General features: G+C 42.8%; 1 protein-coding gene across 1 annotated transcript in view; it reads left to right on the top strand.

Moving 5' to 3' along the window:
• ncapd2 (non-SMC condensin I complex, subunit D2) overlaps positions 1-25,939 on the top strand; it is a 122,713-nt gene that overhangs the window by 4,063 nt on the left and 92,711 nt on the right. The window contains exons 6-12 of the mRNA XM_084336989.1: positions 35-180; positions 4,109-4,236; positions 8,840-8,963; positions 15,706-15,853; positions 20,081-20,278; positions 22,677-22,811; positions 22,916-23,003. Coding sequence (XP_084193115.1) covers positions 35-180; positions 4,109-4,236; positions 8,840-8,963; positions 15,706-15,853; positions 20,081-20,278; positions 22,677-22,811; positions 22,916-23,003 — 967 coding nt within the window. The remainder of the gene's footprint in view (positions 1-34; positions 181-4,108; positions 4,237-8,839; positions 8,964-15,705; positions 15,854-20,080; positions 20,279-22,676; positions 22,812-22,915; positions 23,004-25,939) is intronic.

Genomic DNA, 25,939 nt, shown 5'->3' with positions numbered 1-25,939 from the left:
ATCCATCAGTAACTGGTTTATGGTTCTTGCGCAGGCTGGGAAGAAGTCCAAGGCTAGCGGAGAAGGGCTGCTCCAGTGGGACTCCCAGAGGGAGACTGTGCTGCAAGCCCTCATCCAGCTCCTCCAGCTGGACATCCGCTCCCTGTGGAGCCTCTCCCTGGTAGAGGAGGAGTTCATCAGGTACCGTGCTCCGTGTGGGGCCTCTGGGCTGGGGAACAGGCTCTGGTACCGCTGCACTGACTGGACTCATTAGTTATGTGATTTCTCCATGAGCCGTAGCGCTGTTAACATCATTGGCGGCATTTTCTGGCTGTATATGTACCGCTTTGCTTGCTTCATATCACAGCTGGGCAAATTAACATGGACTGAAATTTACTTTAGATCTCACAGGGGCTGTCATTTTACTTACTCAGAACTAAGTATTTTATATGTTGAATATTGAGTAGTTGGACCATTTCAACATCTTTGGGGTAAGTGTTTTTTTAAAATAAGTGGCCCGGATTTTATATTTAGGTGATATTATGGTAAGATGACATGACATACTTGTCACCCAGGAGATCTAAAGTGAATTTCAGTCTGTTAATTTGCCCAGATGTTTTTTTTTAAAACTTTATTTTTTAGCGTTTATCGCTTTTCTGGTCAAGCATGACCGACAGTTGTAGGGTGAAACGGGAGAGAGAGCAGGGGGAGACATTCGGCAAATGACGGCGAGTCCGGGAATCGAACTCGGAGTCGACCAGATCCGTGACGCAGCACGGAGTCCCGCGACGCAGCGCGGTAACATGGTGTGCTACTGGAGCACCCCTGCCCAGATGTTACATGAAGCAAGCAAAGCGTAGTGGTACATATACAGGCAGGAACCAGCAAACGGGATCTTTGCTTCCTCTGTACTGTAGAAATCCTATAGTTTGGATTGGAGCCTGTTGTCACAGGTTTTTAGAATGGAACTATTGATAAATAATTACTGGTCATTCCACCAGGGCTCGAGTCTAACACCGTCCGGGGACGATAAATATGTATTTGGGCTGAACAGAAATCCTCCCCGGGACGAAGAGGATTTTTTTTTACATGGGAATGTCAATTGAGCCGACTGTCAGTGCGCATATCACTGTCAAACAGTCAGTCAAGAGAGCACTCGCAAATACGCAGTGCATATCACTTTCAACGGTGTGCTTAGTTCAGGGGTTCCCAAACTTTTCAGGCCGGGACCCAGAAAATAAGGCGTCAGAGAGCCGCGGCCCAATGCAATTTTTTTTTTTTTTTTTTTTGCCTGGTGACAGATTTTTTAAGCCAAATATCACTTCAATCCTATTAAGTTAGTTCAAGTTAGTTATTCATTTATATGTGCTATTTATGAGAGGGCTAACTTGTTGCAAAATAATAATGATAATAATAATAGCCTCATTAAAATACTATTGTTGCTTCGGTTGTTTTCAGCGTTTTATGTGCATAATCTGTTATTTAGTTTGAAATGTTCGTTGAAATAAGTAGATTTTTATTTATTAAGTTAATATAAAATCATATAGTCACATTTTAGAATACAATAGAATAGAATTTTAGAATACAACTAGAAACACTGTCCTGGCCTGCTTCTAAGTCCCGTGGCTGCTCGCGGCCCACCTTTGGGTCCCGACCCCGACTTTGGGAACCACTGGCTTAGTTGACAGTGGCACGAGACCACTGCACAAGACCCGCGACAATATCACAATCTGTCATAAAAATTCCAGCGGAACTGGCCATCTTCTCAGTCAAGAGAGCACTTGCAAATATGCAGCGCATATCACTGTCAAACGGTGCACGTCTCGTGCCACTGTCTGTTGCTTAGTTGATGCTCGCCCCCTCGCTGTCTTGTTCACACACAACAGTTTTGACTGATAAAGTGACTATATTTATTTTTCCAAATGAAAATTCACAATCCGTCAATAACTTATAATACATCCAACCTAACAAGTCACCTGCAACATCACCACCGCTACGATGGTGTGTTAAAAGCCTACGACGACGTGCGAGCAGCTAAAGCTGCTGTGAATCCAAAGCCAGCTACAAAGGAACCCGTGGCGCTTGTACCTATTGACGAGGCGTTTGCTAAATTAAAGAAGTTTGACAGAAATTACCCAAGGGCTCAAGCCGCTAGCTTTTAAGCAGTGCTTGGTGGTGCAAATTAACCTGGCTACTACGGAGCAATAAGTGACTGCGTATTCAACCAAGGGTTGCATCACAGTCATGAAAGGGGCTAGATTTGCAGCTGCTTGCGCCGTCGTCGTAGGCTTTTAACTAGAGCTGGGCCGTTAACGGCGTTAACGTGCTGCGTTAACGCTATACTAGTATCGCGCGATAATATAATTAACGCATTAATCTAATTTTTTTTTTTTTTTTTTTTTTACCTTTATTTACCCATGGTAGGTTCGCTGAGCACAGATGCTCTTTTTCAGGAACACCCTGTTTCACGTTCACACAGTTCCATTCACACCTGGGAGCTGCCCAGTACAACCACAGTTGACACCATTGGCCACTGAGCAACTCCACTGGAGCAGTTGATTCAAGCCATGTCACATAGTTCAAGTTTGAAATGATTCTTTCTGTTTTGCTCCTGAGAGTGCTAGATACTGTACTGTACTGGTAATATTATTTTTTTGTGTTAACTTCTGAATAAAACAACTTATTAAACACAAGTACATCTTATTGAACATTATTTTGATATTTCATTAACAATTATCATAGCAAAACAGCTTTTTCAAACAGTCTGTAATGCATTTTGGAAACGGGAGATGGGCTCATGGTGTAATGGGCCACCTTGGCCTGAGAAACATAAGGAGGAAAGAAAAAGTAAGGACTTACTTCTGGTCATTATTTGGGTAGAACACACATATTTTTAATGCCTTCGGCAGTTTTTTTTTTTTTTTTTTTTTTTTTTTTAAGCCATTTTAATCTAGATTAATCTAGATTAAATCCAGGATTGCAGATAGATTAATCTAGATTGGATGAGAGAGCGTAGCACATTAAGATTTGACACGACAATATTATTAAACAAGAGAGCTCTGTCATTGAAGTGGGAAAAGTGATTCTTGACTCAAGATGACTGCACAAGAGCACGCGATGTGAAAAGCGACGATATTCGCGATGTGAAAAGCGACAATATTATTAAACAGCAGCGAGCAAAGCGTGTCTCATCAGGAAGCGAGCGTCAAATTGAAAGCGGCAGTCAAGTGCATGCCGCGCGCGTCAACACACAGGCGAGCGTCACCGCAGCGGGCAGCAGCAGCGGTGGATAGGGGGGCGCGTCACGTGGGGGTCGCGGCCAATCAGAGGAACCCGGAAACCGAATTCCGTTGCGGAAAGTATACACGCGTCCCTCCCACGCAGACCCTCGCCGCTGAGAGATTGCGCTGTGCAGGTGAAAAGATGCGACTGCTGCCTCCTCGAGTACCGGAGGGGACACGTGATGCAAGGCTTCGTCCACATTGCAGCCGGCTTGTGGGAGACATGGCCTAACAGCGTTCGAGACAGGGGAGGGTAGAATTGGACAATACGAAATTGGGGAGAAAAATTGAAAAAAAATGGGAGAAAAGGTAGATAAAAAAAAATTGAACGATAGATACTAGATGTCAAATGGGCAATAGTTTTATATCCATAGCTATGATATTTAATATAGTTTTAGCCCTGCAAACACGGCATGTATCCCTATTCTTTAAAGCGCTGGCATTCTTGCCACACGGCCCACAGTGACCTCTAGCGCTGAAAGTGTTTATTAATTAATTATTTCAAATAAAAATACAATTTATTTCCTAATTTGAATTGTGTTTTTTTTATGGCAACAACTATAGACGACAACCAAAGTAAAGAAACGACATTTCGATTTTTGGGACTGTTTCCATTCACTTTGGGACGGTTAAAATTGTATTTCGGGACGGTGGTGAGAAAAGTTAGTCTGGAGCCCTGCATTCCACATGACTTCACTAATTAAAAATTCTAAATCGGCAGCCCTTCTAATGTAATCATCATGTATGCTGGTCTCGGATCAGCCATTGCATTCCATTATGAATATGGGTCCAGATTACTCCACAAAATTAAGGCAGGTCTGTTTGTCTTGGTGTGATTCCCCTCTTAGCTGTGTAACCTGCTGCTGCTATAAGCTCCTTGAGAACCCGACCGTCGGCCATGTGAAGAGCAAGCCCACCAGAGATACCATAATCCACCTGCTGGGGGTGCTGATCAAGAAATACAACCACCTCCTGGGTTAGTCTCCCTTATTCATATGCACACAAACAAGCCCATGAATCTTAACCCTTTGTCTGCCACGCTTATGTCGGGCCTTATACCGTCCTCTGCCAGCTCTATTTGTCTATGGAGATGTTCCCCTTCTTTGCAGGGCTATAACTTTTTAAATTGTATTGCTAAATTGACATTACTATGGCCCATTCAATGTCAAGTATCTATCGTTTAGGATGTAGCAACGTTCTACTTTTTCATTCACATATTCATACTAAAATACGGTAAAGTATAAATATGTTTTTATCGTTTTCTGCAGCATTCTGCAGAACGTGAGTTATAGCCATAAATACATAATTAGATCATCAAATGTAGTTTGATACCGATTGACGTCAGATAAAAAATGTCAATTGTACAAGGTCCTACACGTCATGCCTCATCATCTGCTGGTGACCGGAGGGGGGGGGGGGGTTTATACGTCCGTGGTCGACGTTAAATGATTCATGTAGTATGGGCGATATATATATCGGAGCAGATTATACGTTTAATAATAATCAAACACGCTGAAACTCACCGTGGCTTCCTCTGACCGTTGGGTGATCAGCGTGGAGCAGAAAGATCGCTATTATGCGATCCATTTCCAGGTTGTATAATACTATATGCGTCCAAATCATGTTGTTTATCGAGTTATTTGCAACCGATTGCTGTCCAGTGTATCAAGATGGAGTCCCGCTATCGATAGCGAGTGCCCGGACGAAATATGGTTGAGCACCACTTCCGGTTTTGGCGATTCGCCGATCGGCCACCAGATGGCGGTCTTGAACCGTTGGAGAGTTGAGAGGAGATCAACGGCAAGTCTCAAGTCTCCGTGGGTGAAATATGATTGCCATGACAGATTTTTTAAATATTGATCTCAAAGACGCTGTAAGACGTCATTCGCAGATTACGCATGGCGGAGAATGACGTGTTAAGTCGTCCTTGGCGATTAAAGGGTTAAAAGGAAATATCACTCGGGTGTAAGAAATCATATTTTATTCCTATGGTCTAGGTCAGTGGTTCTCAACCTGGGGTAAGATTATCGTAAGATGTTTGGCGGGTCACGTATAGATATATAAATACATTACCGTGCTCATAAGATTTTGTATAGGATGTTTTTTTCTTCTGAAATAATGAATATTTGAAATCTAAAGCCCTCCAATCATTAATCAAGTTAATTGGCTCAAAATTCGAAATATAAATCATTATTTTGAGCCGTTCTTCGGCCTATGCTTGACTATGGTGGGGGGGGGGCTTGAGCAGGCCTCTGTTTACACGTGATTCTTGGTGGATTTTAGTATTGGGGGAATTCTTTGAATAATTTTTGCCTGGTATCGGCTCACTATCCTACCTGCGTCCCAGTAGTTACTAGAAGACGAGTCTGTAATAAATGCATTACACACATTGGGTATGAGGCACAATAGACTGTAGGGGTGGGACGGTACGCATCCGAACCGTGTACCGTACGGTACGACCCTCACGTTGGGGGCGTCTGTATCTGTACGGTTCAGATGACGCGCAAATAAAAAAAAAAATCATTTGGCGGAGCCGGGAGAGGTGAGCACTGGCTGCATGCAGCAGCAGCACTGCAGCCAGGTGCTAGTCAGTTTGTGTAAAAATGGCAAGCACAATATAAATCAATCTTCATTACGACTTTAAAAACATAGCCATTAACATTACATAGGCCTACACACATCTTGCCATAGCGTTAGCAGTTTGTACAACACAACGCACATTTTAACTATGTTAGCACTAGCCCCAGCTAATACAGTCAACGAAATGTTACCGTAGCTACTAGCTAGCAGAGGAGGAAATGAGAGTCTGAGAGGCGGGGTGTTTAAAGACAATGATAGGCGTTTATTCAACATCCAAGAAGGCTAACATACAACTGTGTTTTACTAACTCCAACCGGGACTATTGCCGCTTTCGTGCTGCTTGTTGATGTTATGAACTCCTCCTAAGCTGAAGGTCCCACACGCTAAAATGTCCGTGGGGACCCGCCAACCCATAGATAGTTCCAACTCACCGAATTACTTAATCCACCACAGTTGCACTCAATATTTAAATAATGTTAGTCTGAATAAATGTAGACAGATAATGTACGTATTTTAAAAATAGAATGAACAGAGCAGTGTTTTTAAACAGTACAGTGTGTGTGTGTGTGTTAGTTTGATGTATGCTGCCAGTTAATACTTTGACAAATGTAGCCTATATTTTTCAGTCAGTTCGGTCTTTGTGTGCCAAACATTATTTAAGGCTGTAAACACTAACACTGTAAACTTCTTTTTTTTTTATAATAAATGAAGCATGTTTAGATTTGAGTGTTAAATTCTTTTTTAATACAAATTAACGTATATCGAACCGAACCGAAAACCGTGACCCCAAAACCGTGATACGAACCGAACCGTCCATTTTGTGAACCGTCCCACCCCTAATAGACGGTAATATTATTCCCATAGTCCACTGGTTTAAATGCCCAGTAGGGCTGACCTTCGATTTTTTTTGGCAATCGAAGCTTCGGGGCCAAGCTTCGATTTTAATTCGAAGCTTCGAATTTAAAAAAAACACACACTCACTCACTCACACACACACACGGGTGCTGTCGAGAGCAGAGCTGTCTACTCGGCAGCACCTGTGTGTGTAAGAGCACAGCCCGCTCGCGCAGGCAGAGAGAGACCGAGGGAGGAGAGATAGAAAACGGCCAACAAGATTAGTTTGCGACGTTCAAATTCCTAAAAAAAAAAAAATCCATATTTTCTCGAGTACCGATAGCAGTACCGATGACGTCGGAGCTTATAAATAAAAAAAATTGATAAAAAAAAAAATATATATATATATATACATACAATATATATATACAAATTATAATACAATACATATCGGTTATCGATATCGGCTTGAGGAGCATAAAGTTATCGGTGTCAAAAAATCAATATCGTGCATCCCTACTTGTAGACTCCACTACAGACCAATTATCAGTGAATGTTCATGCATTTTTAAGAAGGGCTACTTCCACAAAAAAACAAAGAACTCACCAAAACATCTCAGTAGCACCTTATCTAAATGTTCTATTTCATATATGGAGATTCATATTTATTTATGTATTGCATGCATTTCTACATTTTATTTCCTATTTTGTTTATTCATCCCAGTATCTTTCTTTCTTATGTGTGGAATTCTACAAGGCATTTACATTCACATTTACATTTAGTCATTTAGCTGACGCTTTTATCCAAAGCGACTTACAAGTTCTGTACGACAGGTCATCAGGAAGGATACAACTCTATCAGCTGAGTAACAATATTCATCAAAGTGTTGCGTGTTACAGTGTAGGTTAGTTTATTAGGACAAGTGCATCACAGTAAGGTTAGTTAGGGTTAGATTTTTTTTATTTTATTTTTTAAATTTTATTTCAGATAATGGTTGAAGAAGTGCGTCTTTAGTCGACGGCGAAAGATTGGATGGGATTCGGCTGTCCTAACTGGGGTGGGTAGTTCATTCCACCATTGTGGGGCAAGGACTGAGAATAGGAGTGTAGGTGGTGTATATGTGTTTGAGGATGATATCCTTCAAACAGGCAATAGTGATGATATAATTTGGGCAGTGCTGAGCTGGGTTACTTTCCTCCAGTGTATTTGTCCCCCGGCCCCACCCAATGGCCCCATGCACACACACACACCGAAGTAAAAATAAAATAAAAAATACGAATTTTTTTTTGAATTGAAATGAATTTTTTAATGTTCGTAGCTTGTGCCATCGAACGAAGCTTCGAAGTATTTAAGACAGCCCTAATGCCCAGTGATGATATCATGGCAAGTATGAGCCAGTTAGGCCCAGAGGTCGTGCGCTCCAGCCTCCTGGTTGGTGGGTAATCTTGGCAGTGTGGTGGAGTTGTGCTACTCTGCTGTAAGGGCCCACCCACAGTTAACTAGTGGCCTCCCTCACCCTCTGCCCTACCCAAAGAAATGGGAAAGGACAGGCAGGAGGCTGCGGACAGTGTGGGTGTGTTTGATTTTGTTTGTTTGTTATGAATGTGTATGTATCAGGTGGTTGGAAGCCACGTCTCTTGAGTTGAGGGCTTTTTGATGGTTATGAACTTTTTCTTTGGTAATCTGAGGGCATTCAGACAACTCTAATAACTAGGTGTCTAAATTAAGGAAATAAAACATCATTTTGAGCCGAAGTTTTCCTTCGGTCTATGCTTGACTATGTAGGGGGGGGGGGGGGGGCTTTTTATGAGTATCAAAAGGGTTGAGAACACTGTTGTAGCTTAGTGACAGTCGATCAATATTTGTAAATATGAACAGCTCTTTCTCAACCAGGGAACCAAGACTCAGACTTGTGATGTCATCGGGTATAAATTATGGCGCTGCTTCCTATATTCATTCTTAAATTGTGCGGTGTTCCCTTTTTTAAAATTGTCAGCGGAGCATATCCGTCTGTTCCAGTTCTGTTCTTATCTGGGGCAGAGAAGGGACCTTCAACCAGCAGTTCTTCATGCCTGGATTTAGGATCACTGCAGCTTGGGCTGCTTGGCTGTAATTTGACCTGTGCATGATGTTTCCCTACGATCCCTATTCTGTTCCCTCGGCAGGTGCGAGTGTGAAGGTGGTCCAGCTGCTGCAGCACTTTGAGCAGGTGTCGTCTGTGTGTGCCCAGGCCGTGTCTGTGTGGAGCGCCGAGTATGGAGTCAAGGCTATCATAGGAGAGGTTATGAGGTTGGTATATATTGGGATTGTTTAAAACCTGTTAAGCTGTAAGGTCCACTTATAAGAGCTTTTCTTTATCATAAATGGATCAATAGAGACGTATTGGATCCACATGTGGGGTATCATTGGAAAGCCACACTCATTGGCTACAACCCTGTCCAAAGATCTTTGAGATAGCCAAATGATTGACTGAGCGAGAGCCCCGGGAGTCGGGGGTGGTAATGTGTACTTTGGCGCACGCCTCGCATATCAGCATGTAACTCGAGAACCGCTGAACGGATTTTGTCACCTGAAAGGGCAATCGACAGGCAACAAATAGGGCTTTAATTATATCTATATATTGTATTAAAATAAATGCACACCCGAGCCGCTAGAGGTCGGCAAAGTGGCACGTCGCGAATCTTCCTCAAGAGGGCCCACATGTGGGACCTTGGATGATACTGTTTTTTTTTCTTTTTTCAAATGTATCCAAGAGTAAAGACCTTAACCCTATCAAAACAGCAGTCAAAGTGTATATTTTTATTTTTACCGGTGTTTTATACGTTTTACCGAAAATAAGAATTTATCTTGTTTTTGGTGGTCCTGTGTAGCTCAATGGGTATAACCACAGAGAAGGCACCTGGTAAAGCTTTATGACTTTATTCCATAGCCCCTTTCAGTTAATCTTTCTTGCTACTCACTTTTTGCCCAGTGATGAGACCAAGGCGAATGTGAGCTTACTGAATGGGAGAGTTGGGTTCTACTTGTCTTGACTGGCTGGTAATCTTGGCAGTGTAGCGGAGGTTTGCTGCTCTGCTGTAAGGGCCCGCCTACAGTGGCTTGGCTCCACCCACATGTATTCCTCCTTTAAAGTAATGCTGGAGGAATATCTGGGAGGATGCTGACAGTGTGTCTCTGTTTGTGTGTCTGTTTGTGTTGGAGGCAAGGAGTTCACCCAGCTCTGCTCGTTGTTCAGAAGCCATGAACTGCTTCTTTGGTAATCTGAGGGCTGGAATCAGAAACTCAATAAGTGCAACTTTTAGTAAAAAGATTCCAGAGTTAAAAGTAGAACTTGAGACTCTTAAGTTGATGGGTTATTTTTAAAGATTGTGCCCCTAAATTTATAGTTTGCATTGTGTGAGGACAAAATGGCCACCGCAGGAATATGGTAATGAAAAGTGAAGTAGATATAAAACTACTGTACTGCACACCCGAGCCGCTAGAGGTCGGCAAAGTGGCACGTCGCAAATCGTCCTCGAAGGCCTTGGATGATAATGTTGTGTTTTTTTTCAAATGTATCCAAGAGTAAAGACCTTAAACGACCACATCAAACAAGAGGTGGACGCGGGCAAATACTGCGGCATGGTCATGCTGGACCTACAAAAGGCCTTCGACACTGTCAATCACACCATTCTGATTGACAAGCTAAAAGCAATTGGTTTTGATAGTCTTATCAGTGAGCTGGATGCAATCCTACCTGGAGGGGAGAGAACAGATGGTGGAGGTAAACGCATGCATTAAAGCGTTCCGTCTCCAGACGGATTTCAGTCTTTTTTATTTTTTTTTTCGTCAATTTGATTTGGAGTCTGACGGAATTGGCTACCTGGTATAATATGATTTGTAGATGCGTAGGGCATTTTGACCATTCTAACCAATCAAACGTGAGCTTGATGCACACACGCTGCTCACAGTGCCCTCCCCCTCACAGACCTGTCTTGTCACAGACCCGTATCATTTGCACCGAAGATGGCAAGCGTGCAGGTCCTCTTTTAACACCACTGAAGCATTAAACAATGGCCCAGTAAACTATTCACTTTAGTTTACTACACGAGGCGTTCTCTAACGTTATCTAGCTGGCTAGCTGATAGCTCATAACATAATTGAAATTCGTTTTTGAAGCTGTGGCTAACGTTAGCTAGCTACCGTTCTTCGGGTGGCTAACGGTTAGCTACCTAGCAACTGTAGCTTGCTAATACGGGCTGTCCTGGCTGGCTAACTTTTATTTCGCAATGGAGTGGAGCTAACTAACTGTACAAATCGATGTGATTGGCTCAGACTGTATTTTGTACGGTTGGCTGCCTGGCTGTTGTGGATTTGGGTAGCCAGCTAGCAGCTAACATCAACTCAATATCAACACTATGTTGACACTCTGAGCGAGTTTGCCGACAGCAATGTAACAAACAATATGGTCCGTGCGGAAGCATTATCCCCAACACATAGTTATTAGCTAACGTCAGCATAATAACGATAATGGAAGGAGTAAGCCGGCCACTAAAAAGAAAACGCACGCAGTGTTCTCAGACGAAAAGGATGAGCGGCACCACCCAACAAAAGAAAGTTACGAGAGGATGGAAGTTTGAAGATAGCAGTGTTTCAAGAGACTGGCTAGGCTACAGTATGATGCGGGGGCTGTAGACGGTGGTGAGTTGTTAACTTGTTCCGTGTTCCGCAACTATGTCAAAAAGAAAAACAGAAACAACACATTTGTCATTGTCGTGTTACTTCACACTACAAATATGTGAGTTGTGAGTATCCTTTATTAGCTTAACTCCGTAGCAACATCACACAGGTGTATCTGTAGATGGTCTCCCCACTGTATATTCTCTCCAGGGGAGGAAACTAACTTTTTGGCTTACCAGCCAACTGGCGAGTATCTGATTTTTTTTACCAGACAAACAGATTTTTTACCAGACAAAAAAAATCGCTAATTGTGATAATTACTTCTTTGTACGTCTTCGTCTAAATTGATTTTCAATCATAGTAAATGAATCACACTGTCTCTACTCTTCAAAATATTACATCATTAAATCACATATTAACATGAAAGAGGGAACTATTCTGGACTGGGTTGGGCTGAACTGGGCAGTGAAAGATGCTGGGTTGGGCTGGTCTAGGTTATACTGAATGATGAATTGAAAATGAATTGAAAATGGGGGACCCTGATGTAAACAAGACGAAAGTCTTTCTCTGGTCTGCATCCCCTTAACAATTGCATGTATTGAGCCGTACTGTACTGTACCCATTCTGCAATCTGTTAAATAAAGTTTTCATTCATTCATTCATCACAGCTCAACTACTAGGAATGTGTGTCTGACTCTTAAGTGCAGGAAATATTCATCAGAAAGGGGGGACATGATGGAGGGAATGGAAAGAGCAGGTTTGACAGGAGCAGGGTTGAAGGGCATATTGGAGTGTGGAGGAAGTGGACAAGGCATTAAGCAAACAGGACTGAAATGGGGGACCCTGATGTAAACAAGACGAAAGTCCTTCTCTGGTCTGCATCCCCTTAACAATTGTGTGTATTGAGCTGTACTGTATTGTACCCATTCTGCAATCTGTTAATAAAGTTTTCAATCAATCAATACTGGGTTGGGCTGGTTTCGGTTGGACTGAGTTGGGCAGTGAAAGAACCAAGCATTTCACTGTAATGTAATAGCTAAATAAAACAACTTGAACTTGACTTGTTACATTTGCACTCTGGTTGTATGCCAAATGTATTCTGGTTGTACTGTACTTGTGCTGTAAGATGACAATACATTGGAACCGAATCGACAACGCTAGGGGTTCAGCAGGTGTATTCTGAATGCCAAGTATGACAACATCACCGTTGTGAAGGGCATATGGGCGAGTGGTGATATGGGGGGAACCCCGGTAATAATAAAATGTCACTCGGCTGCATTTAAGCAAAGCCGCTCAGTATAGTCGTCCACTATGTTGAATGCGCGTTATGGTAGCTTGTTACATGCTAGGTAGCTAGCCGGCTAATGCTGGAGCCTGGTTGACTTGTCATTCTCATCCGACTCGAAGGAGACGCGTCGCGTGCTGTTGTTCGCCCCCATGTCAGACCGCACTGATATCCGAACGCGACGACTCTACATGCAATTATTTTCATCCACTGATGTGTTTTTGTAAGTTTGTCTACGTTGTCAAGCCGGCTGCCGGTGGCAGGAGTTTGTAGGTCTGCGCGCAGTGATCTGTCCACTTCCCCTAGATGGGCGGCATCTTCTAGAAAACGAGTGTTCATTGGAGGAGCTTAGAGCGCATCTGTACAACGATGATGTTCATTGGTTATGGTCTGATTATTATGTGGCGCAAATGGGAGGAATCAAGGGGGGAGTCAGAGTTCGGTTTGTGCCAGTGAGCGAATCAGCAGATTGCAGAATGATTTTTTTGTTTTGTTTTGTAATTACTAATACTCGCCAGACTGGCGAGTGCTCTTCATGAATTACTCGCCAAACGTAAAAAATACTCGCAATTGGCGAGTAAAGTGGCCTAATTTCCTCCCCTGATTCTCTCCCCACCGTATGTATCTTTTTTCTCCCACCCACCCTAATGTACAGTCTCCTCCCCATCATAATGTATATAATCTCTGTTAGGATCTATGGGTAACAGTACTGTATATTTGCATATCGTATATGTCACTAATGTAACATTACTATATACCTGTTCTGTAGTATGTCATGTATGTCCCTATGCCATAAATGTTGTGCATGTCATAAATGTCACTGAATTGAAAATGGGGGACCCTGATGTAAACAAGACAAACGTCTTTCTCTGCATCCCCTTAACAATTGTGTGTATTGAGCCGTACTGTATTGTACCCATTCTGCAATCTGTTAAATATTGATTGATTGTTATTATAACATATTGCAGAATCGGTACAATATAGTACATCTCAATACACACAATTGTTAAGGGGTTGCAGTTGCAGACCAGAGAAAGACTTTCCTCTTGTTTACATCAGGGTCCCCCATTTTCAATTCATCATAACATATGACATACTTGACATACAGATGGATAATACTGCTACATCTATACATTTATGACATACCAGATTTACAAATACAGTATTGTTTGTGATAAGTCTAAAAAAGAGAGTATATACATTTGACGAAGAAACTACATTGGAGGAGGTTGGGTGGAGGGGGGGGACTGTACATTGTAGGTGGTTGGGGGGGGGGTAACTGTACATTGGATTATCGACGAAACCTAAACAAGTAGGCTCCCTTAAAACGCCAACGCTATTAAAAAGAAATACAGTGGAGGTTAAAATAAGAATATGACTTGGCCTGAAAAAAAATTCAGTCAGGAGATTTTTTTTGCTTTAATCCCTGTAAACGGTACCCTATCCCCCCCCCTCACAGTGAGCTGTGGTGTTCCACAAGGAAGCATACTAGGACCGCTACTGTTCCTAATTTATGCAAATGACGTCGTCAGCTTGTGACTGCAAATTGTTCCTGTTGATGACAAACTATCATTACACATGGGCAAAACAGAGTCCATTCTCTTCGGTTCAAATAACAAACTCAGCAAGACCGACGGCTTCTCAGTTACAGTGGGTGACAATATTGTCACAAGGAAAGAAGAAATTACCTACCTGGGTTCCATCTTAGAGGCAAATCTTTCCTGTGACAAAATGGCATCCAATGTAATAAAAAAAAGTCAACCAACGAACTCTATTCTTGTACCGGATCTCCTCTCTGGTAAACAAGAATACCCTGAAGACTCTGGCAGGAGCACTCATTCAAGGGTACTGCGACTATGCTTGCACCTCATGGTACCAAAGCACCTCAAAGGCGCTAAAAACAAAATTACAAACATCTCAAAACAAACTGGTCAGACTACTGCTTGACCTTACTCCTAGAACCCACCTCACCCCTGCCCACTTTGACAACCTAGGATGGCTTAGAGTAGACGACAGAGTACAGCAACTTGCAATGGGCCTGGTCTACAAGATGCACTACAAGACCAAGGTGTACAATGTACATGTCAAAATACTTCCTAAAGGTCAGTGAATACCACGATCACAACACCAGAGGGAGCTCCACAAATCATGTTAAACCCAGATTCGGCTCAAACAAGGGACTAAACACGTTTAGCAATTATGCCACATCAATGTGGAACGCCCTACCCAAAGCTGTAAAATAATGTGAATCACTACCCACTTTCAAAACCACTCTCAAAGAACACCTACAGGAGACTGCCATTCGAAACTGGCCCCTGTAAATGTCCTAACCCAACCCCCTCCAATGTACAGTAAATGACCAAGTATGGTTGTCAATATTCCAATGTACAGTTTTGCTTGTACAGTTGTACAGTGTCCCCCACCCACCCACCCCTCCTACCTACTTATATCGTTATCGTAAAACTGAGAGGAAATGACTAAATCCAGATTTAACACTGCCATTGGAAAGAGGAGCCTTTTCCCTATCCATAGATGTATGATTTGACCATAATAAGGTCACGTTCAAGGTCAAATATGAATTTATAATCGAATGGATTATAATTTATTACTGTATCTACAAATCCTGTTTAATCATCTTCCCTTTATTCATTTGCTTAGATTTTTTTTGTACACTTGATCTCAAGAAGGTGCTCATCGAGCGTAATCAAAAGAACCTCATTGTTTTCATGGTGTTATTCACCAGCACAGATGCAAAATAAAATCATCATTTATATTCTCTTTGTTTTATTACAATTTACTCAAGCCTAGTAACAGACACAATATTTCTGACACTGGGAATACCTACCCCCAGGTCCCTAGATGTTCCTAGATACCAAGAACAAGCAAATTGACCTTGTAGAAGTGGAGCAATCTTCCATTTACTTAGGCATGTACCTTTAGGCAACATTTCTGAAAATAGGGCTACAGCTTAACAGGTAAAGAGCGCTGATCCTTTTAAAAAATGTTTTAGTAAATCACTTTGTCTCAATGTGTCTTTCTTTGCTCTCTTGACTCGTCAAAACGGTTTGTTCCTCCCGTCCATTTCAGGGAGATTGGTCAGAAGTCGAGCGAGGAGCTAGCTAGAGAAGGGTCGGGGGTCAAAGCCTTTGCATCCTTCCTGTCTGAGCTGGGTACCTTGGTGCCTGAAACTATGATCGCCAATATCAGTGTGCTCATTACACACCTGGAGGGAGAGGTATGTTTTATTCAGCAAATACAACTACCGTATGTACAGGAATGTATCTCTGACTATTTGGGCCCGGCCGTCAACGAATATTCTATATTCGATTTAAATAATGGAATTGTAAAACAAAAATAAAGTGTGTTCATACCTGTATCGCTGTACATAAAACTGTTCATACATCATATCAGAATATTTACTCATTAATATTACTGCATTGAATATTGTTAATGCACCTTACTGTTCACTTGGCACTATGGTTAAAAAATTTAGTTTTTGTGCTGTATGATGACAATTAGGGGTGCACCGATGTGTCGGGTATCGGTATCGGCCGATAAGTGCCTTGTTGACTGCAATCGGCCTATCGGCCGATAAGCTCGAATGTGCCGATGGCAGTAGCCGATAAATATCCATCAATTTGTGTAGCGGCAAAAGACAAAAAAAAGTTCACTCGCGACCTCCACAACGGTCCCCAGTCCCCCACACACACACACACACAAGCTACTGCATCAAAGTTACTACTTATGATTAACAAGGCATTCGTTTTGTGGCATTAACGTTATATAGTTAGTGTTGTAACATCAATAACGTTCAATAACATCAGCATATTATTTACCCGAACGTAGCAAGCCCGCGTTCATACTAGCTCAGTTCCTTCCTTTGCTCATAGAGCCCTGAGTTTTACCCATTCTGCAATCTGTTAATAAAGTTTTCAATCAGACACATGTATAGCAGCGTTTCCGTTAGCCGGTAATTACCGGTATTTGACCGGCAAAATCTGTTGAAGTCCGACATATTTAATATCTCCGGTCTTAATGTCCGGTGAAAATAATTCCCTGAGTCTAAGCACAATTTGATTATTTGAATTGTATTAAAATAGGCTAAAATTAAATAGCCTATGCGATGAACGAAACGATCATTACATTTGTTTCCTCGTTGCTTCTAATAATGACAACGACGTTGTCGGCGAGAGCTTAGTGCTGGGTGTGCGAACTTTTGTGAAGCTGCAGAGCCAGAGAGGCAACAGCACAATGCAGTATTCCAGCAGTACTCCAATTCAGCCATTTTCAGCCAATGTTGGGTGGGGGGCGCTGCTGTGCGGTTCCCAGAAAAGAGCCAATAACGGCTAAATCAGCTTCTCTGCAGCGCCATACTCTTTGCAAATAAGTTGTTGCGAGGTGGAGAGTCGTCACGCAAACCACGATAATGTTGCCGTCTCTCTGCTTTCTCAGTTCTTCGCTTGATATAATTAATACAAATGTCCAATATAACGGAATTCGTTAGCTCATAAAAATGTGATTATAACAGACTGCTGTTTAGTGTCGGACCGACTGCCCACATACGCGGTCTATTTTATTTCAAGTCAGCAGCAGCACGGAGTATCGAGGGACTTATTTTATTTGGAATATATTAATTAATGACTGTATACGCAAAAGTAGCCTAGTTTTAAGTAATAATATTATAAATCTACATGCCTTGAGGATGACATTCTTTATATAGCCTGCCTATCAATTGTTTTAAAGCTCAATAAACTATGACCGGAATTAATCTCATTTGTCCGGTAGATTGAAATCTTGCAGGTCACGGAGACCGGCAACAATTTTTTCTAACGGAAACCCTGATGTATAGAAAGGCTTTGTTTTATTATAACAATCGTTGCAGTAAAATCATTATGCCTTGTTTAAGTCATCCTGCGGAGCTAAAAGCTAAACATCGGCCGCGCCGCCGTTGTTGTTCTAGAAAACCTCTCGTCAAAATCAATGGCGGACAAAAGCGGAAGTAAAAAATGTATACGCGCTTGCCGATTGGTGGTAACAGCAGAGGCGGGTGCAAGCGGTGTGTGACGTAATTGGCAGAATCGACTGTCGATCAAAATTTAATTGGTTGAGACTCTGGTTGAGACAATAGTATCCAGCTGCAGCCCAGCCGGTAGACTATACTGGGAGAACTAGTATCTAGCTGCAGCCCTGCAGAACATACTGGGAGAGAGATAGTGCTATTTCTTGATGTTTACTTTTTAAGTAAGTAAAGAGGCCTATGTTCATATCGGTGAGCACAATTTGTAACACAAATATACAGTAGTTTCATTTAAAAAAATAAAAATATTACAAAAAAAAAATATTACCAAAAAAAAAGATTTAAAGAATTTTGCCACAAATATCGGTATCGGCCGATTGTGTTAGTTGAACAATGGGTATCGTGGCAAATTTTCATGTCTGTGCATCCCTAATGACAATACATTTGAATCTAATCTATCATACAGTGTATGGGACAACAAACAATAGTGTGTATGTGTAGCTAAGGGGCTACTAGGGGTGGGAATCATCAGTTTCATCACGATACGATACGATATCGATTCTTTGGACAACGATACGATATTTGCCGATATCACAAAGTCTGCCACGATACGATACGATACGATTCAATTCAGGTGCCTGCGATCGATATGAGGCGATATTATGTGCCCATTTAACACAATCAGTCACATTTAGATCAACTAAAAAAAGGCTACGGAAATATCAATTGATGTATTTATTTTTGAGCTCTTCCAGACATTTAAATGAAAAACAATCTATTGTTTTTAATACAAATAGACCTCCTGTTCACTTTTGTTTTTATATATTGAGCTTTAACACACACACAGACACACACAGACACACACAGACACACACACACACACACACACGCAGTCCCCCACAGCCCCCACCCCTCCTCCTTCCAAGTCCCCTCTTCACTCTCCTGTTCTCTCTCACGGTTAGCTGCTTAGCTTTTAAGCAGCCAACGCGACGTTCATTTAGATATTTAACGCGACGTTGGCATAAAGGAATGGCGACGATGCAACGCCTGTTATATGCATTTGACCCGTTGCGGGGAAAAAACTGCACAGACTTATATCTGCTCGCAAAATAGACGCTCTGTAGTGCTTTACAGCAGACGCAAACACTGCTGTAATGTGTACACGGAGTTTCACAATACTGGGCGCCGGCGGATATGACTCGCGGGGATTTTCAAAATAAGAGTATCGCAATATGAATCGATCTTTTTACGTTGCGTCGATCCTATTTGATTATTGATAATAGATCGATATATCGATCTGGATCGATGTATTGTCCCACCCCTAGGGGCTACACAACCCTGACTGTATTTAAATGTTAGATTAGACCACTACTAGAATATTAATTAGCCAGACATTAAAGGTACACAAAATGGCGGACACTCCATTAACTGAGAGGGGACAGTGATACCAAGTTCAATAATCACTTTAATAGTAACGTCAAACATACATATTATATATATCGCAGATCTCCTGTTACTAGTAGAATGTCAATGCAACAATGTCAGAGGTAATGATAGTCCTGAACTACTAGTACTCGACCGTTGATGCTCTGAATGGAGTGAGAAGAAGCGAGCAGCACGGGGAAAGCAAGATGGCGGATGGAGACGATATTCTCTGGAGCTCCTACTCCAGAGAGCTGCAGACAAACGTGGGATAATCCTGTCGTCGCTGGTGAGGAGGGTCTCGTACAGACCTGGTTCCTGTATTCCAAGCGCCCGATGGCAGGATTAATAGCCAATATTCCAAACGCCCTTTGGCATGGTTGCTAGCTAGTTAGCCCTTGTATGCTAAGACTAACCCGCATGTAGTCCGTAATAGGTAGTTGAATCCAGAACGCCGCTGGGTTCAGCTAGAAGTCTCTCAACGTTACTTCACTTCGCTCAAACAAGTCACTCTACTTTGCCAATAGTGGCTCGACAATATTATGGTGGTATCTAATTAGCTGTACAGCTGTCTATCAAGATACGTTGCTTGCCGTCTGGTTTACTGCTGCACCAAAACGTTTCTTCTCTCTCACTCTCTGCCCGGGCATGTCCTAAAAACCCTGCACATGCGCTCACGCTGTCTACAGGTGCATGCGCGCGCACCTACGGCGTTAAGAATGGAACCTATACAAAGAAGCGAATGATAAATACTGTTAGGTAATAGATGACGGGAGAATATATATCTTATATATATAAACAATATATAAGGTATACAAAATAATAAACGCAGACTTTATGTGTTAATCTGGACCTTCAGAACAGTATGTATTAATAATATATATATATCTTTCCACACATGTTATTAATGTCTGTTGGCTGTGTTAGGTAATGAACGTTATCATTTACAATCACCAAAAAGTAGTACGTTACCTACTAAATATGCCCAGGACTGATGCTGATACCTATTCTCCTGTCACACAGAGCCCTAGCATGCGTGTAGCTGTGTGTGAGCTGCTGGGAGAGATCCTGGTGCAGGTCCTGTGTGGGGACGGCCTGGATGACTCCGGCAAGGCGGACCGCGACCGCTTCTTTGACACGCTGCAGGAGCACATGCATGATATACATGCTCACGTCAGAGCACGTGTGCTGCAGGTCTACACGCGTGTTGTCAACAGCAAGGTGAGTTTCCTTCAAGGGCCACTTTACTGATTTTCAACCTTACATTTACTCTTTTATCCAAAGCGACTGTAGATGTTGAACTGTAGTTCTGCAGTTCACTAGACCCCTGCTCTCCACCAGGTAACATTGCGTTGGTCTGTCTGATTATTGTACGTCCTCACAACAGAATGATGGGATTCAGCTTTAAAAATAGGTGAAATGCAGGGGCGGCTGGGTGGCGCAGCGGAGATTGCGCTCGTCACCAACGCAAGAGACTCCGGTCTCGAATCCGGGTGTCAGCATTGCCTCCGGCTTGGGCCAGCCGTCATACTGGCTCAATTGGCAGAGCCAGCGGGTGGAAGTCGATGGGTGGGGATTTGGACGTTGTAGACAGCGACTCCTACAGGTTGGTTGGGGGACGCCTGCACAGCAGAGACAGGAAGTAGCGGGGGCAGTGTGAGCCCCCATGCGTTACACCTCACCACAGAGTCCACACTGGCAGGTGAAAAGATGTGACAGGCTGCCCCTCACGTGTCCCCTCAGGCTGCCTGCCTGAGGGGACACGTGATGCAAGGCTTCTATCCTCCCTACAACCGACCAGTGGGGGGCATAGTCAAGCAACGTTCAAGACAGGGGAGGGGAGAATTGGGATGGGAGAAAAATAAGGAGAAAAAATTATAATAGGTGAAATGCCCCTTTCAGTTATAGTGCGTCTTGTGAATGTATGATAATCCAGGCCCTCCAGCTGATTGAAGCTAACTGTCAAAGTAGCCCCTTCCTGCAGATGGACACCAAGATTCTGCCTTAAAAGTATTTCCAAAAATCAGTTTTGAAAATAGGGGTCGTTTTATATTTGGACCAATACGGTAATCCATTTCTCTCCAGTAGCATACTTCTATGTGTCAAAATGCAGAAAATTGCTTTGGTTTCTGATGTTACACATGATTCTTGGTGGATTTTAGTATTGAGGGAATTCTTTGAATAATTTTAGCCTGGTATCGGCTCACTATCCTGTTATTGGTGCGTCCCTAGTTACTAGAAGATGAGTCTGTAATAAATGCATTACACACATTGGGTATGAGGCACAATAGACTGTAATGTTATTCCCATAGTCCACTGATTTGAATGCCCAGTGATGATATCATGGCAAGTATGAGCCAGTTAGGCCCAGAGGTCGTGCGCTCCAGCCTCCTGGTTGGTGGGTAATCTTGGCAGTGTGGTGGAGTTGTGCTACTCTGCTGTAAGGGCCCACCCACAGTTAACTAGTGGCCTCCCTCACCCTCTGCCCTACCCAAAGAAATGGGAAAGGACAGGCAGGAGGCTGCGGACAGTGTGGGTGTGTTTTAGATTTTGTTTGTTGTTTGTATGAATGTATATGTATCGGGTGGTTGGAAGCCATGTCTCTTGAGTTGAGGGTTCTTTGATGGTTATGAACTTTTTCTTTGGTAATCTGAGGGCATTCGGACAACTCTAATAACTAGGGGACTTGAGATTCATCTTTGAGTAACTGGTTTATGGTTCTTGTGCAGGCTGGGTGACTTGAGATCAGTAAGGTTAGTTTTCTTTTCCCCTTAATCGTTCTGTTGTGAGGAGGACATGTGATAATCGGACATAGAACTAGGGCTGCACGATTAATCGAAATCGCGATTTGGAATGATGCAATTATCAAATCGCAAAAAAAAAGAAATCTCATTTTATTTATTTTTTTAACCAGGAAGTCTCATTGAGATACAAGATCGGTTTGGGAGAGGGAGGTAAGGGGTTTTAGATTGTGTTGTTGTGAAGTTTAGACTTCAGAGAGGGAGAGTAAAGTACAGAAAAAAAGGTACCGTTGGGTACCGGTATCTATTCCCAGGTAAAAAATAAACATTTTCAGGCTTGGTGTCCCGAAAAGACCCACCGCGTAGTCCAGATGCAAGCTGCATTTTACAATAAACCTTTGTGGGGCTCCTTATTATAATTTTTTTTATTATAATCGCAAATGTAATCTCAATCGCAATATCTGTCAGAAAAATCGCAATTAGATTATTTCCCAAAATCGTGCAGCCCTACATAGAACCCATCAAAGGCCTCTGTCTCACAAGCTCGGCTGCATTGGCATCCCAGCTAAGCTCAGCCGGATGATGTAACCCGGTGGAAAGCATACCTCTAGTGAACTGCAGACACTATTTCCACAACTAATTTCAACTGTAGATGTTGAACTGTTGTCTGCAGTTAACTAGAGCCCTGCTCTCCACCAGGTGACATTGCGTTGGTCTGTCAGATTATTGTATGTCCTCCTCACAACAGAATGATGGGATTCAGGTTTAAAAATAGGTGAAATGCATCAGTTATAGTGCGTCTTGTGAATGTATGATAATTCAGGCCCTCCAGCTGATTGACGCCAACTGTCGTTGGCGGTGTCTGTTTGGCCTGTTAGGCGTTGCCCTTGTGTAGGTACAGTGAAGTGATGGCACTGGCTGTGGGACGACTGATGGACAAATCCATCAATGTGGTAAAGAACGCCATCCAGCTGTTGGCGGCCTTCATCGCAAATAACCCTTACAGTGGCAAGGTAACGCAAAACACCGCTTTACAGATGGAACAGAAAACCCTTTCACTCATTCCCAACCATGTTGATTAGTTGGAGCATACAGTAAATGTTTGTCGGTCTTTCAGTTGAGCAGTGCTGACCTGAAGAATCCGCTGGAGAAGGAGATGGCCAAACTCAAAGAGATTAAAGAGAAACTGCAGGAGAAGGCACCTGGTAAAGACACACCCTATGACTTTATTCCATAGCCCCTTTCAGTATCTTTCTTGCTACTCACTTTTTGCCCAGTGATGAGACCAAGGCGAATGTGAGCTTACTGAATGGGAGAGTTGGGTTCTACTTGTCTTGACTGGCTGGTAATCTTGGCAGTGCAGCGGAGGTTTGCTGCTCTGCTGTAAGGGCCCGCCTACAGTGGCTTGGCTCCGCCCACATGTATTCCTCCTTTAAAGTAATGCTGGAGGAATATCTGGGAGGATGCTGACAGTGTGTCTGTGTCTCTGTTTGTGTGTCTGTCTGTGTTTTGTGTTGGAGGCAAGGAGTTCACCCAGCTCTGCTCGTTGTTCAGAAGCCATGAACTGCTTCTTTGGTAATCTGAGGGCTGGAATCTAAAATGCACACACCTGACTATCTTCAAGGTTCCAGAGTGATACCATATCGGTAAAAAAAATAAAACTACCTGAAACTCTAAGAATGTTTGCAACAGAGTAAAAATAAAAGTGCAATTTGAGACTCAAGTTGTAATGGTTATTTTCAAATGTTAATATTGTGCCTTTCATTCTCATTTAAAGCTGCAATAACTAATTTCTTACCACTAGGGGGCAGCAAGTTACAACTATAAACACCCCCCCCCCCCCCTTCCCATTAATAAAAATAAAGCTGTTGTATATAAACAAACTAACTTGCTGACACATACTAACTAAATAAAATAAAAAGGTGGTTAAACAGGGTAGGTAAATACTTGCAGAAACAGGGCACGAAATTAGAGCCCGCCACCCGCCATTGGCGGACAGATTTTAGGTTTGGCGAGTGAGACTGAGATGTCTGTCCGCCATGTGGCGGGTAACCAAATAGTCATGTGAAAACCGATCGAAAAACATGATCCAATTCTTCTGTCTCAAGTAGGAATGCCCCGATCACGTTTTTTGCCACCGATCGTCGTGAGCCATATCGGCCGATACCGATCCGATACCGATTGTTTTTGATTAAAAATTATTTTATATATATATATATTTTTTTATAAAATATATATATTATATAATTAGACTTGTACTTGTATTATCTGCGAGACATGGCCACCACGCAACAAGTCAAAATGCTCGCTATCTGCAAACAGCTCCACTGTCTGTGTGTACTCTAGTAGCCTCCAGCTCCAAAAAGGATTCTCCGGCGCTGCAGCGGGACCCTATTGGTAACGTTACTGTGATTTGGTCATTTCACATTCAGCAAGCCCTCAGCTCGAATACGCATTAAATCAATGTTATAAGACATTGATATCAAGAGCTATCTGTAGCTACTGCTAGCCGGCTAGATGACGTTAAGACAGAACTTTAGTTCAATGGGACATTTCGTTTTGAACAGTAAACTAACGTCAGCTAACGCAAGCTAACGGACGTATGAACATGGACTACTAGACTTTCTGGATCATTTGTTGATATCGGGAGCTATCGGTAGCTAGCCGGCTAAATACCGTTAGACAATGCCTACTAAACGTGAATAGTTGACTGGGTAATTTTGTTTAAACAGTAACGATAGCTAGGTAGCTAACGTTAGCGCAGGTCGAATGCACTACAGACTCGAGCAGAGGAGCCGCCTCTCAGTCCTCAGTGTTTACAAAGTCTACACGGGGGCGGGCGGGGCTAGGGAGGAGGAGCAGCGGCAGTTTGCAGGTCGTGTGTGTCTGAGACAGACAGCGAGTGAGAGCTTCGCTTGATCGGTTTCCGCTATCGGCGAATATGACTCATTATCGGAATTCACAGATTGCATATTTATACTGAGTATCGGCCGATAACGATCGGTGGCCGATCGATCGAGGCATCCCTAGTCTCAAGCACACAGACCTGCAGCGCACTGCTCCCTCCTCCTCCTGCCCCTCCCAAACCCGTGTAAACACAGAGGCTATTGCCTCGGGCAGTCTGCTGACTGCTCTAGTCTAGTGTGACCTCTGTGAGCTAATGTTAGCTACCGTTACAAAATGACCCAGTCAACTATTCACTTTTAGTTTAATACATGATGCATTGTCTAACGTTATCTAGCCGGCTAGCTACTGATAGCTCCTGATATCAACAAATGCTCCAGCAATAGTCTAGTAGTGCATGATACCTCTGTTGGCTAGGTAGCTCGCGTTAGCTCACTACGAAATGTCCCACTAAACTAAATAGTTCACTGAGGCGTTGTCTTAACGTTATCTAGCCGGCTAGCAGTAGCTACAGATGGCTCCTGATATCAATGTCTTATAACATTGATTTGATGCATATTCGAGCCCCTGGCTTCCATGATGTGATTTGACCAAGTATATGGTCCAGCTGCAGCGCCGGAGAATCCTTGCTGGAGCTGGAGGCTACTCGAGTATACACACAGACAGTGGAGCTGTTTGCAGATAGCGAGCATTTTGACTTGTTGCGTGGTGGCGATGTCTCGCAGATAATACAACTACAAGTATGATTATATAATGTATATATTTTATTTTAAAAAAAAATTGGCGGTAGATTTTTTTTCCCCATCTACCCGCCACTGGGCGGCGAGTCAAAAAGTTAATTTCGTGCCCTGCCTAGAAACCTATTACTGTTCTGACAGCACAGTATTGATGTCGTTTTAAAATGCATAGGTTTATAAAATGGGCAGAGCTAAAGCAGAACAGGTTGTCAAAGAAAAGTGATGGCATTACAATACTGGCTGCAAGTTGATCAAGTAGGACACCATGGCTCAATGAGATCTTCTGATGGCAGGTGGTCATGACTCTGAGATCTTCTGATGGCAGGTGGTCATGAAGAGTTTTGAGGGGGAAACACTGTTGAATGATTATTACTGCTTCAATGGAACATTATCCCCACTTTCAGAAATGCTACTGCCAATCATCATCATTAGGTGGTTTCTTTGTTCCGAAGGTTGCCCATCACTCTCCAACCCATTCTGTCCCCACTTCTTCTCCAACT

Source organism: Notolepis coatsorum (assembly GCF_963971535.1).
Source record: "Notolepis coatsorum genome assembly, chromosome: 19".
NCBI classification, from domain to species: domain Eukaryota; kingdom Metazoa; phylum Chordata; class Actinopteri; order Aulopiformes; family Paralepididae; genus Notolepis; species Notolepis coatsorum.
Note: the sequence above shows the minus strand (reverse complement) of the source record. Positions and strands in the feature narration are given on the sequence as shown.